This window comes from Vicia villosa, linkage group LG4 (assembly GCF_029867415.1).
Source record: "Vicia villosa cultivar HV-30 ecotype Madison, WI linkage group LG4, Vvil1.0, whole genome shotgun sequence".
Lineage (NCBI taxonomy): Eukaryota > Viridiplantae > Streptophyta > Magnoliopsida > Fabales > Fabaceae > Vicia > Vicia villosa.
In genome coordinates, this window is record NC_081183.1 from 180991622 (window position 1) to 181007302 (window position 15681).

Here is a 15681-nt window from a genome sequence, read left to right on the forward strand (position 1 = left end):
ACCACTAAAAGAAGAATTCATGGGCTAATGACAATCAACAACTGAATTCTCTTGTGTCACATTTCGAGTTCCTAGGCAAGAATTGTTCATCTTATAATTACTTCCAACACAAAAAAGAACTACCATGAGTATAAGCACGGGATTGGGATTTCAACCATCACCTTACTTCACCATATATGGGGTCACAATCAAAAGCACGATGATGCGCTCTGATATAAGTCTGAGCCTTGTGTTCTTGCTTGAAATCATCTACAATAGTAGGATTCGTCAAGGGCTCAGTAGGAAACGTGAAACCTCTAACAAACTCCCTAAGAGTGAGGCTATGAGCCACCCTTTTACTGTCGACCATAGTTGATTCCTTTAAATATTCCATCATCACATTCCCAAGATACGCTAATAAAGGCAGAATAAGTACAAAAGAGAAAGAGAATTCAGGTTATTACCTTGAAAGAGATGAATTTGATGATTAATGTATGACAAGATTCACCAGAAGAAATGGTACAAAGACATCGTGGCCAATGAGAAATTGTTGACAAAGGCAATTGGCACCTGCAGAAAATAAGGGAAGAACTGTTAAAGTCTCACAAATGGTGAAAAAGGGGATATTAATCCAAGAACCCTTTATATATTTTTCAGACAATCATACAATATATGACAATAGGAGTTGGGAAGTGTGACTATGCTGCCAACCGTCGTGCTCGCATCAAACTATTCATAATACTCGAGTACCCTAAGATTGAGGTCAAATTTATACCACTCGCGTTGACCAGGGCGGACTTGAAACCCACTTTATAAAAGCCTTGTTCTAGAAAGCAGGAATAAGGGCTTAGGGGGACGACTCTTTTGGACTGCTCACATGGCCCAATAACAAGTACTATGAGTACTATGAGGAATGGCGCGAGGAATACATACAACCTAACTCAAGCTCGGAGCTCGTAATTTTGACATCCTATCAACTTTCCACCGTTAGATCTAATTGGACAGTGATATACACAAAATGCCGAATTAATGAAAAGCGGTTCTAACCGTGTTCCACATATAAAGCTCTATATGCGTCAAGTTCCATGTATTCTATTCACTCTCACATTCTAACTACTTCCCATTCTCCCCTGACTTGAGAATTGGATAGTTAACCTTGCAAGTACAACTCGCTTCGCCGTATTGGATATACGCTTTGCCGCATCTGAACTTTGTCTAATTTTGCCATTAACTATTTTTTGTTACTGCACGGAACGCCCTTTTTGTAAGACAGTGGAAAAAAACTTGAATTTTGTGAAATTTTAAAATAAAAAAATATAGAATAAATTAAAATAACATTAACTATTTCTTTTATGGCTTTTGAAACTATTTCATAATATATATTTGTGTTTTCATATTTCACTTACTAATATTTATTGCAACAAAAAGGACCGTCTGAGGACTAAGTCTACCGAACCTGTCTTATAAATAAAGGAAACACTGAAGTCACAATTCCAAGAAAATATTAACCAAATTTCACTTTCAAAACACTCTTGTAAGTTTGTGAATGAAAATGATGAAGCATGTGTTAATGATTAATGCATTAACCATGATGGTAGGAATAGCTGCACTTGCAGCTGATACCTGCAATGATATTATTCACACTTGTGGAGATGTTGAAATTCCATACCCGTTTGCCATATACAACAACAACCCGGATTGTTTCTCCCATCGACAATTACTTAAGCTCTACTGCAACAAATCCAAAATTTATGCGGGTAAGAACTTGCAAGTATTAAATATAAACATCTCCAAATCTCAAATCGAATGGTTGTTGGATGTCTCCAAGTATTGTGGTAAGGATAATGTTAATAATTATGAAAACACGCTTACCACAGCTTCTTATACCATTTCAAGCAAAGATAACAAGTTCATAACTGTTGGTAATAACAGTTACGGTTATCTTAACAGTTTCAGTGATGATGGCGGTAAATATTCAACAGGTTGCTTAACAAGATCTTTTGGTGATCCAAGAGACATTGATAATGGAACATGTTCGGGTATAGGGTGTTGCCAAGTTGACATTCCTCCTCGAATGACCAATATAAGTGTACAAGCTTACAATTTTAACAAATCATCCGAATCTTGTAGCTACTCGTTTGTTGTAAAGAATGATAGCTATACTTTTTCTTCCACTCATTTATCAAAAGGTTTACCTCAAAGGGAATTTCCTGCGGTTTTTGACTGGACCATTGGTGACGAAAACTGCTCTTCTGCCAAGAATAATGGAGTCAACTATGGGTGCAAGAGCAATAGCCACTGTGATGACAAGGATACATATTTTGGTTATCGATGCAAATGCAATCCAGGCTATGAAGGAAATCCTTATAATCCCATTGGCTGCACAGGTTAATTTTTTACTGCAATTTTTACAATTTTTGTTCGAGAAATTCTTATGTACTTGTCACAAAAAGTTGGATAGAGTTACCCAATTTTTTGTTTTTCTTATTTCAGTTGATCTTTACTATCACTATGCTAGCGTTGATTGAAGTTCTGAAATTCAGTAGTTTAACCATTTTTTATTGCAATTTTTACAATTTTTGTTTTTCTTATTTCAATTGATCTCTGTTATCACTATGCTCTTATTTCAATTTTTGTTTTTCTTTTTCTTTGTGGGTTTACAGACATTGACGAATGTGAAATCGGCCCACATGAATGCAAAACTAAAGAAAATTGTAGGAACACTGATGGGAATCACACATGTTTTTGTCCAAAGGGGTCTTCTGGAGATGGAACATTGAAAGGAGGGTGTCAACAAAATTTAAATACAATAGTACTTCCTATTGTCCTTGGTAAGCAGCAAAACACACCTAATTTTATGTGTGTTCATTTTTTTCCCTCTAAATCTTATGTGTTATGCTACTCATACTAGTTTGGAAAACAATCTAAATATTGGGTTCAATATATTTTGGATGCAGGAGCAGGAGCAGTATTTACTGTTCTATTTGCGGGGATAATTTTCTATTTACTAAACCAAAAAAGGAAACTTAACAAATTGAAAGAAAAATTTTATAAGCAGAATGGAGGTTCTATTTTGGAACAGAAACTTACCCAAAGACAAGACTCATCTCAAATAGCTCATATTTTTAAAGAAAATGAACTGAGGAAAGCCACAAACAACTATGATGAGAGCTTAATCGTTGGTAGGGGAGGTTTTGGTACAGTTTTCAAAGGGGAACTAGAAGATAATAGAATCGTTGCTATCAAAAAGTCCAAAACAATAGATGAAAGCCAAGTCGAGCAATTCATTAATGAGGTGGATGTTGTCTCTCGAATAAATCACAGGAATGTGGTTAAACTGTTGGGATGCTGTCTAGAAACAGAAGTTCCTTTGTTGGTTTATGAATTTGTTAGCAATGGCACCCTTTCTGAATTTATACGCACAGAAATAGGTAAGGTGAATAATGTATCATGGAAAACTCGTCTTAAGATAGCAGCAGAGGTAGCTGGAGCTTTGTCATATCTACATTCAGCTGCCTCAGTACCTATTATCCACAGAGATGTCAAGAGCGATAACATTCTTTTAGATGAAACCAACACTGCGAAAGTATCTGATTTTGGAGCTTCAAGATTGGTTCCACTTGATCAAATAGAGGTAGCCACAATGGTGCAAGGAACTATTGGTTATTTAGATCCAGAGTATATGCAAACAAGCCAATTGACAGAGAAAAGTGATGTCTATAGCTTTGGAGTAGTTCTTGTGGAATTGTTAACAGGGGAGAAGCCTTTTTGTGCTGGTAGGCCGGAAGAGAGAAGAAGTTTTTCTATGTACTTTTTATCTTGCTTGAAAAAGGATAGTTTGCATGAAGTTATTCATGATGGTATGTGGAATGAAGAAAACAAACAAGAGATCAAGGAGGTTTCTGTTCTTGCGGCAAAGTGTTTGAGACTAAGAGGAGAGGAAAGACCAAGCATGAAGGAAGTGGCTATGGAATTGGAGGGACTGAGGTTAATGAATAAGCACTCTTGGATCAACGAAGACATAAATGTAGAGGAGAGTCGGTACTTGCTTCATGAATCATCTTCTAGAATTGATGAACTTGGTGATAGCAGCAAACAAGGAGATTATGGGTATGACAGCTTGAAAGATCATGTATTGATTGCCTTGGATGATGGAAGATGATTGTGAGACGACAAAATGCAGTTCCCACTCGTTGTTTTAGTTTTTTTTTTCTTGCATATTTGATTTTATAATTCTGTTGTAATTTGATTGTTATATATTGATTGCCTTGGATGATGGAATAGTCGTAAAAATTTAAATATTGTTATTGTTATATATGAGAACATTGAATGATTGAATATACTAATAGTAGTATGTGAATGTGACATTCAAAAGAGGGTTTGCAGACAATCGATATCGGTGGCGTAAATGTAAGGACGAACATTTTGCATTAGCTATGCAACCCAACCTAAACCAGAAAATTATGATATAGAAGCAACCAAGGAGGTAAATCAAAATAAGAAAATGTATAATTAATTTGTATAGTACCTGGCCACCGAGAGTGAAATTCAGATGGAAGAATAATAGAAGGATCGATATTGAACTGCAATGACTTCATAGAACATAATGATCTGCAAAGTAATAAATGATGCATCTTGTTATAAAGGATCCAGAAATTCATCAAAACATAAGTTATTATAATTATACAACTACATCATAGTGAAATTACTTCAATAATTTGCTGAAATTTCATGTGGCAGGAAAACCCTAATATACAAAATGGATCATATCTTTACTTAGAAACTCGAGCATAGGGATTCAGAGTCTGAGATTCCAAAATCAGAATTCGTAGATCACACAATGCACAAAACTTTTATACTAGTCTTTAACTAAATCTAGAGTTGAGAATTCATGACGAAGAAGAAGAAATCGTTAGATAATGAAAAGATTGATTAGAAACGCAGAAAATCCTTATGAAGTTCCAAAAATGGATCCTCAAAGAGTTTAGACACGCACGTGTTAAGGCGGGAAGCTTTTTTTTTTTTTTTTTTTACTTTTTTTTAATTTTTGAGAAATTAAAATTCTTTTTTATTACAGCTTCTCTGAAACTTCCGACAAAAAGTTATAAATGTTTCATAAATTTAGAGAAGTATCTCCGGACGTATAATTTTCACATAAAATAAGTGTTAATTGTTGAGCACCCCTCACTTTGTCAAACTTTAATTCGCAGATATATCTCTGAATTAACTCTTGTTTTCAAACTAAGAGATATTTTTGAAAAATGCATCTTCGAAAGTTTTTAATGTATATATAACGCACAACAGACTCTCCCTTTCTTCCTTCATTTTTTGAATATTTTTCTTCCCCCATTGGAGCTCGTGAGCAACATTGTTCCAGTCAAATTTTCAAGAACCTATACTTCAATTTTATCAATCTCAACTCACTCCACATACAACATCATTATTCATCCTTATCAACTCTTGTTTGGATAAGTTTTTCATTTAACTTATTTTGATTTTGGATTAATGTATTAGGTAAAATAGTTTACTTTTAATGCATTAGGTAGTATTATAATTCGAAATAGGTAATTATATAGACATGCACTATGATTTTGATGCATTTTGGATTGTTAGGGCAATATTAGGAACTGATTCTACCACTGAAGCAAAACACGAAGCTTTTTCGGAGATGCATCTCCGAATTTGGTCATTTCTGGTATACAGTTTCAAATTAATAGAAAATTTCTTTGGCCACCTCCCTATGGGGGTCACCCCCAGCGAAAATACCAAAATACCCCTGCTTCGGAAGTTCATTTCCGAAAGCGTTTTTTTTTGAAAAAATTGACTTATTTCGGAAGTTCATTTCCGAAAACATTATTTCGGAAGTTCACTTCCGAAATACTGCGATTTCTGCAGATTTATCAAAACACTCCCCCTCCCCCAATCATTTACCCTAAATCAAAACAAAAAGTGGCAAAGGCGAAAATTTGTGCAAACAGAATTCCAAAGCTGCATCAAGGCTCCAATCACACTGCTAAACAACATTCAAAAGCCCTCAATCCTAACACTTTGTAAGTTTTGAAATTTTTAGATCTATTATTGAAATGCATGTTATTTAGGGTTTTAATTGCATAAATGATATATGGTTAGGTTGTTAGTAGTATTTAGGTTGTTTAGAAGCATTTTGATTTGGTTTGAAGTTTGGTTTAGGGGTCTGCCATGGAAGTTGCAGAAAAGTGCATCGCAGGGGTGTTTCGGAAGTTCATTTCCGAAAACACCTCCCTCCCAGTTTTCGGAAATGAACTTCCGAATTGTATCAGAAGTTCAAATTTTTTTGTTTTTTATTTTGTCTCGCATATTAATCGATTTCAACTGTTTACAGGAACATGTCAGACAACCAACAAGCACGCAGGACTGCGTCTTCTAAAGAGGGCGCTAAGGGAAGAAAGGGTTCTTCAAAGAAGGAGGTGAAAGTGGTGAAGGAGGTGAAGGAGGTGAAGGAGGTGAAGGAGAAGAAGAAGCTTTTGACTGGTTCTGCTTCTCGTCCCCTGGGAGTCCATGGCTCGGACGCGCAGGCTCAGCCTTCAGGCGTGATCAACGCTGATGGTTCTGATACTGAGTGGGATGAAGATTGGTATAATTATCTTCATTCGGAGGAGTTCGCTCGTCGAGAAGAATAACGTGTTTTTATTTTGTTTGATGTGTATTTTGTAACGCTCGTCGGGCAGAATAACATGTTTTTGTTTTGTTTGACGTGTTTTGTTTTGTTTTGTTCGGATTTCGGATTGTATCGCACAATGTTTTTGTATTGGATTTATCATGTTAATAAAAATACGTACTACTGTAAGTAACAAATGACGGAGGAGGTGTAACCGGGGCCGGAACATATGACGGAGGAGGTGGATGTCCGGAGGAAGAAGAACCGGAGGTACGTCCACCGCGAGACAAAGGAGCCAATCATTGTAAGCTATAGTTTATCATTATCATCTGGGGACGTCATTTCTAAAAAATCAAGATTAAAAATAATAAGATTTTTTTCCCAATTTTTTGTAATGACGTCCCCTGATGATAATGATAAATTATAGCTTACATTGATTGGCTCCTTTGTCTCGCGGTGGACGTACCTCCGGTTCTTCTTCCTCCGGACATCCACCTCCTCCGTCATATGCTCCGGCCCCGGTTACACCTCCTCCGTCATTTGTTACTTACAGTAGTACACCTTTTGAAATTTGGAAGCCTTTTTTTCTCCCCACCACTCTCTCATCCCCACCTACCCGTGTTCAACAATATGTAACTTTAATTTTATGTAATATTATCGTTGTAATATTCACCCGATTAAATAAAGCGAATTGTTGTTGTTTTTCATTTTATTCTGTCCAGACATATTTTCGGAGGTTCATTTCCGAATTCTCCAAGGGGGGTGCGTTCGGAAATGAACTCCCGTGTATTTCGTTGATTTTGGTTTATTGTTGGGTCTTCTCCAAGAATTGCCCCTTGATTTTCTCTTATCCAATCCCTTTGAATTTGTGGTGGGGGTTGGGGTATACCAAAAAACTCAGCGATGCACTTCATTTGCACTGCCATATGTTTGTTCGCCTGAGTGGTGTTTTGAGATAAAGGGTTAAAAACGGTACCCATTGTCTGCGCAAGCATCTAGACAATTTCATGATTGCTTTCGTCCATTTGCTGCCTGATTACTACTGCGAAGCTGTTTGTGAAATTTGGCATTTAGGACGAAAATACTGCCCAAAAGGCTTGCTAATTCGACCCATGTTATTGACAGCAGACCCATAACCTTGTAATGGGAGAAGTTATGTTCATTATAGGTTATGAATATGTCGAAGTGGAATTATGCAAACCTGCCATAAACGAAGTTGGCATGCATGCATAGTAAAGTTGGGAGGCCCTGAAGTCCTCTAGGAAACATTTCCCATTGGTGGAGGGGACACTGGTGGACCCTGTGGTCTTACATATGTCAAAATAGGGCCAGTGCGAGCGTTCGATTGCATTGGCGTCGAACTTGTTGAAGACAATATAGCATCCGAAACAGGTGTTGAAACCGCAGCCCCCCCTGCCGAAGACACTAGGGATGGTACTTTATTATTGTTAGGGGATTTCGAATAGTTGGCTGATTTTGACTTGCCATTTTTCTAACGTATATTCTCTTAGGTATTTCTCTGTTATTTGTGACTAATTTACCACTTCTAAGTCTCATGCGACGAAGTAAAATACAAGAACGTAATGAAGAATTTTATTTCTACTAGAACAAATATTTTCAAGCACAGTTCACACTGGACGTGCCAATTTTTTTACTGTGAAAATTGGTAAACAAGCGCTAGTCTTTCAAAATATTAATCTTTTGGTTACTCACAGGATCGACTAGGTTGATCCTAAGACATTTTCTTTTTTATTTCAAACTTTGTTCTTGAGAAATGAAGACCATTTCGACAATGATCATGTTCTTACTAAAATGTTTATTTCGATCTAAATAATTCTTTAAGGCAATATTATGAACTTGTAAAGAAACAAAATAAAGATAATTGAAAGTAAATTGCAAAGAAGTAAAATTCTAGAAATGATAAATTGTAAAACTGTTGAAAAGATAAAATTGGTGTTTACACGTACGTTCTGGGAAGATTCTTTTTTCAATACGCATATACTTTGAGTTTTTTAGTGAGGTTTGTACAAAATGAACGAACACCCTGAATCCTAACACTAAGAATCCTATATAAACTAATTCGAAATAACCGTCTTTAACGGTCTTTCGCTTAGAACATGTCATGTTTCGCTCGGCATGGCTTCCTTTCGCCCTGAAGCTCCACGCGTCTTCTGATAAAATGGATAAGGACGATGTCATACCCCAAAATTTACCCGTTATATTTCGTTTTTAAGGGAGTTAAAAATTAAGAGCCATAGCGTTTAATATACCTATTATTAAACTCGCTCTCCTATAAGATTCCCGTATTCTAAATATTAGTGCATTTCTTTCTTTTACCTTTATCAATTTTTTAATGTTAGAACTTTTATCATTTTTAGAACTTTAAATTTTTTCTCTCATTTCTTATAAGTTTAACCATTTTAGATTTGGTCACTTTTGAAATTAGATTGTAGGTTTGTATTATGTTTCGATTATTATTAAGATTTATTAGAATTAGCTTAGTATAATATTACTATTTTCCCATTAGTAAAATCCAAGATAATAATAAGAAAAGATAATAAAAATGATTCAATATTATTTCTTTAAAGTTACTACCATTATCATTGTAATTATTCAATCATGTTTTATTGTTATTAAAAAATGAATCAATTAACATCAATTACTACTACTGTGTGTGCTCGGTTCACCATCATCAATATTGTAGCATATTTTCTTCCCAAAATTAACTCTTCAAACCTGGTACAAAGTAGAATCAAATCTCATCTTGATTGCAAGCTAACAAAAACTAAATTGAAAGTTTCCTAAAACCAACAGAATCACAGAAGGAAATAAAACATTTTCATTCACAACAAATCTTCACAAATCCGATAGTGTATCAAAATTCAATCTTTCCATTTAAAAATTCAGATGCATAGAGAACGAATTAACGATACATAAACGTCCCAATACATGAATCGAAAAGCAGTTATAATCCCATAAGCCAATATCATTCCAAACCAAATCTCCCTGAAATTAAATCAGATTACAAACTTTCTCAATTAGTATTCATTAGAATCAATCCAAATTAATTACAAGACCTAATACCAGCCTATAAAAACACATGAATTTCACAGTAGAAGGGGGATGAACAATCGGGGAGAAGGGAGAAGAATCGGAGAGGTTTTTTTTTGTTCTGAGAAACTTGCTCGCGAAAGCTACGAGCACGAACCCGCCGCCGCCATTGATCTCTCTCTCCGCCGCCGCTCTTCCTCATTCTCTCCGCCGTCGTTCGTCATCTTTCCCCAACGCGCCCCACCGTACTGCTCGCCGTGCGACTGTCCTGGGGGCAAACGAAACTCCCGCCGTCGCCATACTTCAAAGAGGTAGATTTCTTCTCATGCTGTCCTTACTTTTTGCTGTGATAATTTTGCGATGAAGAAAAAGAGAGAGATTAGAGACCGCATAGAAGAGGAGACAGAAGTCTTGCAGATCTGGTTCCTCTCTGTCCACGTTTTAATTCCCTTATTCTTTTGTTTTTTTTGTTGTTTTTTATAATTTTATTTATTTATAACTAATAATTAACTTTTGGGTTAAGGTTAGACATTTAGTGGTTTGGCATATGAATGATGGGTCTTCTTTGTTTATTACTAACACTTACTGTCCATTGCTAACAGCGGCACCCATTGAATTTATCAATTTTTTTAGGATACTGGTTTCATTTTATTTCACTATTTGATCCTGTTACTATAGGTACATAACTTACTAGGTTAAATTAAATTAAGCTCTATTAAGAGAATAATAACAAAAAATATAAAAATATAAAAAAAAACGATAAAATTATACATATAAACATAATCAATTTACTCCAATTATAATAAAAATAACAATTTAATTAATTCTTACTAATTCTCTCCTCGACCCGACTAAATCTATTAGTCGCATTAGACGAGAGATGAAAAATTACAAATTAAAATACATTTTAATTTGCTGCCCGCGACGATCAATCTATCGATCTGAGTAACCAGCAATGCCCCATAATCTGTTAGCTATACTGACCAAATCTATTGGTCATCGCATCTAATGGTGCCATATCAGATCAGGGTTGTACGCCCAAAACATTTAAAATACTACGGATTTTCATCCCTTTCGATCAGGCAATTCAAAACGCCTTTCAAATCATAACTTCCTAAACTACGATAGGCCATTCAAAAAGCCTTCAAACCATATCCAATCAAATTCTAAGGCGTACAACCCTGTGCCCGAACTACTTCCCTCTAAATCTCATTTTTTCCGATTTGTTTCCCTTAATTATTAATCCTTGAAAGCATGAACCTTGCCTTAATAATTTTAGCCATAAAACCTTTGCCTTAACATAAAAACCTTAGGAAAGGGTTGAGGGTGCCTAATACCTTCCCTCGACCTGATTATAATAACTTACCCCGATCTCGTATCTGCGTAGGGTTTCCTATTCGCCCTTCAGAATAGGTGGCGACTCTAAATCTTTAATTTTTAGGGCAGGTTGCTACAGACGAAAATCAGTTAGCAAAACTTCTCTGTCAAATGTCGCTCCCTTTGTCGAATCAACCACAAAACTTAGCAAATATTTCTATGTCCAAGTCCAACACTTCCCTCTATGAGGAACAGGGGCGATTTCACACTATACATATTGATGTGGCTAAATACAAAAGCAATTTTAAATTAAATATATTAAAAATAAAAAATAAAATTATTTAAAGCAATACATTTATAATGAAAATGGTTTACTAAATATGAGAGATTAGTAAATATAAAAGTGAGAAAGAAACTTGAGAGACGATGACAATGTTTCAAAAATCGAATTGGACCGACCAGTCAAATAGGGAAATTAAAGGGTCATATATCTATCTGATTTGATTGTTGGATCAGTGAGAGTTGGTCAGAACCAGTCAAAACTAATAAAAACTGGAGAACCGGCAATTTTAGAAAATCGACGGTTAAGCTATTAAAGTAAAAAATATAAAGAGATTTTGTATCTAAGTTAGTTGGAACAACTTTCCTTCATTGAAATTAAATTTATTAGACATTGCACTTATTTTGTTATTTAGCTTATGTTCCAATTAAAATTTGCTCAACATTTATTTTGATTTGTATTTTGTATTATTTTGTTGTGTGTGATGATTATGATTAGAATGTGAATTTAAATACTGAACTTGTAAATTTTGAAATTTATTAGGTATCATGATTTTTTTTAGAGATTGAGTTATCTGGTTTGACCGATTTAATAACTATATAATTTTACTATAGAGAATGGTTTATTCAATTGAATTATCCAATTTATTCAACTGAATTATTCGAATTAATCTAGTTTAATCATGAGATTCAACTAGTAATCTAATAAGTCAATCAATAAACCTCTAACTCGTCATCGTCAATTAGATAACCGGTCCATTCTTTAAAATATTAAAAAGTTATAAACTAAATGAAACTATATAGAGATCAAAAGATACGAAGAGAAGAGAACAAGCAACATAGTATTATATTCTTCTAAAGAGTGAACTTTACATTGTAATATGAGTCTTATTTATAGGATCCAAGGGAGGTAGAACATTATGTACATTAAAGTGGAATAGAAAGATGAAGAATAAGAATAGGGATGGACATCCACTAGTATAAATGTTTATAACACTCCCCCTTGGATGTCCATTGAGGATATGCCTCGTTAAAACCTTACTAGAAAAAACCCAGTGGGAAAAAAATCTAGTGAAGGAAAAAGAGTACAATATCCTTTCATTTCTCCCCCTCAGTTGAACAGTCATTTCTTCGATGAAGACCAATCTTGTGTACTAGTTGATTAAAAATTCTGCTTGGGAGTGACTTTGTGAAAAGGTCTGCAAGGTTATCACATGAACAGATTTGTTGGATGCTTATATCACCATTCTTTTGGAGATCATGAGTAAAGAAGAACTTTGGGGAAATGTGTTTTGTCCGATCTCCTTTAATGTAACCATCTTTCAATTGAGCGATACATGCGGTATTATCTTCATATATGATCGTTGTATTTAATTTTTCAAAAGATAAACCACAAGTATTCTTGATGTGCTGAATTAAGGATCTCAACAAAACGCAATCTCGACTTGCCTCATGTAATGCTAAAAGTTCTGCATGATTAGATGATGTTGCTGCTATGGTTTGTTTCACCGATCTCCATGAAATAGTTGTACCTCCACATGTAAACAAATAACCAGTTTGTGATCTACCATTATGAGGATCTGACAAGTAACCTGCATATGCATAACCTGTTAATTCGAATTGGGATACTTTTGTATAAAACAAACCCATGTCTATTGTACATCTAAGGTAACGAAGTATATGTTTGACTCCGTTCCAATGTCTTCGTGTAGGTGAAGAACTGTATCTTGCTAATAGATTTACAGCAAATGATATATCAGAACGTGTATAATTAGCAAGGTACATTAGTGCTCCAATTGCACTGAGATATGGTACTTCAGGACCAAGCAATTCTTCATCCTTTTCTCGAGGTCTGAAAGGATCTTTCTCCACATCTAATGATCTAACAACCATTGGAGTAGACAACGGATGACTTTTGTCCATATAGAAGCGTTTTAACACTTTTTCTATATAGCCTTCTTGATGTACAAATATTCCTTTTTCCAAATGTTCAATTTGCAAACCTAGACATAATTTTTTCTTTCCTAGTTCCTTCATCTCAAACTCTTTCTTTAAACAACTCATAGCTTTTGGGAGCTCTTCCGGAGTTCCAATAATATTTATGTCATCCACATAGACAGCTATTATTGCGAATTCCTTTCCTGATCTTTTTATTAAAATACAAGGACAAATGGAGTTATTTGTATATCCTTCTCTAAGCAAATATTCATTGAGGCGATTATACCACATTCGTCCAGACTATTTCAGCCCATAGAGAGACTTGTTCAATCTTATGGAGTAGCGTTCTCGAGATTCGGAGTTGTGTGCATCTGGTACAGATAAGCTGTTACAACATCCATCATATGCAAATTAAGCCCTTCATGTGCTATTAGGCTTATTAGATATCGAAAAGTGCTTGCATCCATTACAGGTGAATATGTATCATCAAAATCAATTCCAGCAAGGCACATATCTTCATTACCGGAGCTAGTGTCCATATTCATTCTAAAAACAATAATAATTTTTTTTTTAAAATAAGTTATAAGCGCACATTAAAAACACAAATTATTTAAATAGTAAATCATGTAAACAAACAAGTAGAAAACACACTTTATTATTATTAGAAAATAAAATTCAAAACATCCATAAAACTTAAAAAGAAAATTTCCATAAAATTTTATTTCTTGACACTTCCATCTCCAATAAGGTGATCAATTTTTCCATCTGGATCAGCAAAGAAGTCACCAATATCTAAATGGGTAACATCCATATTACCGTAATCTGGATCATCATCTTCATTAGCAAAGTGAGTCTCGATCCTTTCCTTTTTATTTTTCAGTGATTTTTGATAAGGATCAACAAGGTGTTTTGGAGTACGACAAGTGCGACTCCAATGACCTTTTCCTCCACAACGATAGCAAATATTTTCATTTGTTTTGCTACTCTGACTTTCTTTTTCATTCTTTTCAACATTTTTCCACTTCGGGTGGAAATATGTGTTTTAATGATTCCCATTGCGACCACGATCAAAACCAAGACCATGAGCATAATTACGATCATGACCACGTGCGTATGCACGACCACGACCACGATTTTTCCTATAGTGGTCGTGCCTTGCCACATTCACTTCTGGGAATGGAGTTGTACCAGTGGGACGGGCCTCGTGATTTTTCATCAATAGTTCATTATTTTTCTCAGCCACAAGAAGACAAGATATTAGGTCAGAATATTTAATAAACCCCTTTTCTCGATACTGCTGCTACAGGAGCACATTGAATGCATGAAAAGTGGAAAATGTTTTTTCTAGCATATCTTCATCAGTTACTTTTTCTCCACATAATAATAACTTAGAAGTTATTCTAAACATTGCAGAATTATAATCACTTACACTTTTAAAATCCTGCAAACGTAAATGCATCCATTCATATCGAGCTTTTGGTAGGATAACCGTTTTTTGATGATCATATCTATCTTTCAAATTCTTCCACAAGACATGTGGATCAGTTACGGTAAGATACTCATTTTTAAGATCCTCGTGAAGGTGACGACGAAGGAATATCATGGCTTTTGCCTTTTGTTGATCACATGATTTATTTCCTTCTTTAATAGTGTCACCGTGACCTTCTGCGCTTAAATGAATTTGGGCGTCTAGTGCCCATGTCAAATAGTTCTTTCCCGAAATATCAAGAGCCCCAAAATCCAATTTTGTAAGATTTGACATACTTAGTAGTTCTATCATAAAAATAAAAGAAATAAAAATATTATAATGACATAATTATCATAAAGGCAATATTAAATACTAATATTTAAAATAATACTTTTGTAAATTCTAATATTTAGAAATAACACAATAGTAAACTAGATTGTCATATTAGTCTTAAAATTATCTGTTTTTTTTTTATAAAAAAAAAATCAATTTAGTGACAAAATACATCTTACATATACAATAAAATAAATAAATAAATAAAGCATTATGAGTTCTTCATGAACTATACAATGTTATTTCGCTATCCTTCAGGGATGCTTTGCTTTTGTTACAAACAATTATCTAAAAATTATAACCATCCTTCTGGGATGCGTTAAAATTAAAACCATCCTTCTGGGATGCAAAAAGTTATTTCTTCTTTCTCTAATTCAATTCCACCGAATAAACAAAAATAGTTCTTTCATGCTTTAAGCCAAATCCACCTTTTAATCCTTTGACACAATTAAATTTATTTGTGCACTATCCATCAAAATTGGAGTCATTGTAAAGCCACATGTGTTATCCACAACCTCAACAACATCAACCCATCTTACTTAAAGTTGAGTTGCTACCTGGGATTTTTTTTTTATATAATATTCTTAAACATACATCAATTCTATGACAAATAAAATTACAATAAAATTACATAATCTTAACCATAAAATTACAATAAAATCATTGAACAATAAAATTA

At 34.6% G+C, this 15681-nt stretch overlaps 2 protein-coding genes across 2 annotated transcripts; one reads left to right on the forward strand and one right to left on the reverse strand.

Moving 5' to 3' along the window:
* Positions 1 to 1440: 1440 nt before the first annotated feature.
* Positions 1441 to 4292, forward strand: LOC131596233 (putative wall-associated receptor kinase-like 16). Its single transcript, XM_058868835.1, has 3 exons — positions 1441 to 2366; positions 2643 to 2810; positions 2937 to 4292. Exons 1-3 carry the CDS (start codon positions 1526 to 1528, stop codon positions 4139 to 4141), a joined length of 2214 nt encoding a protein of 737 aa, XP_058724818.1. The 5' UTR covers positions 1441 to 1525; the 3' UTR covers positions 4142 to 4292.
* A 9951-nt stretch (positions 4293 to 14243) lies between these two features.
* Positions 14244 to 14963, reverse strand: LOC131598447 (uncharacterized). The gene is made up of 2 exons (XM_058871046.1): positions 14631 to 14963; positions 14244 to 14501 (listed from the first exon to the last, which is right to left on the reverse strand). The coding sequence occupies exons 1-2, from the start codon at positions 14961 to 14963 to the stop codon at positions 14244 to 14246; spliced, it is 591 nt and encodes a 196-aa protein (XP_058727029.1).
* Positions 14964 to 15681: the final 718 nt, after the last annotated feature.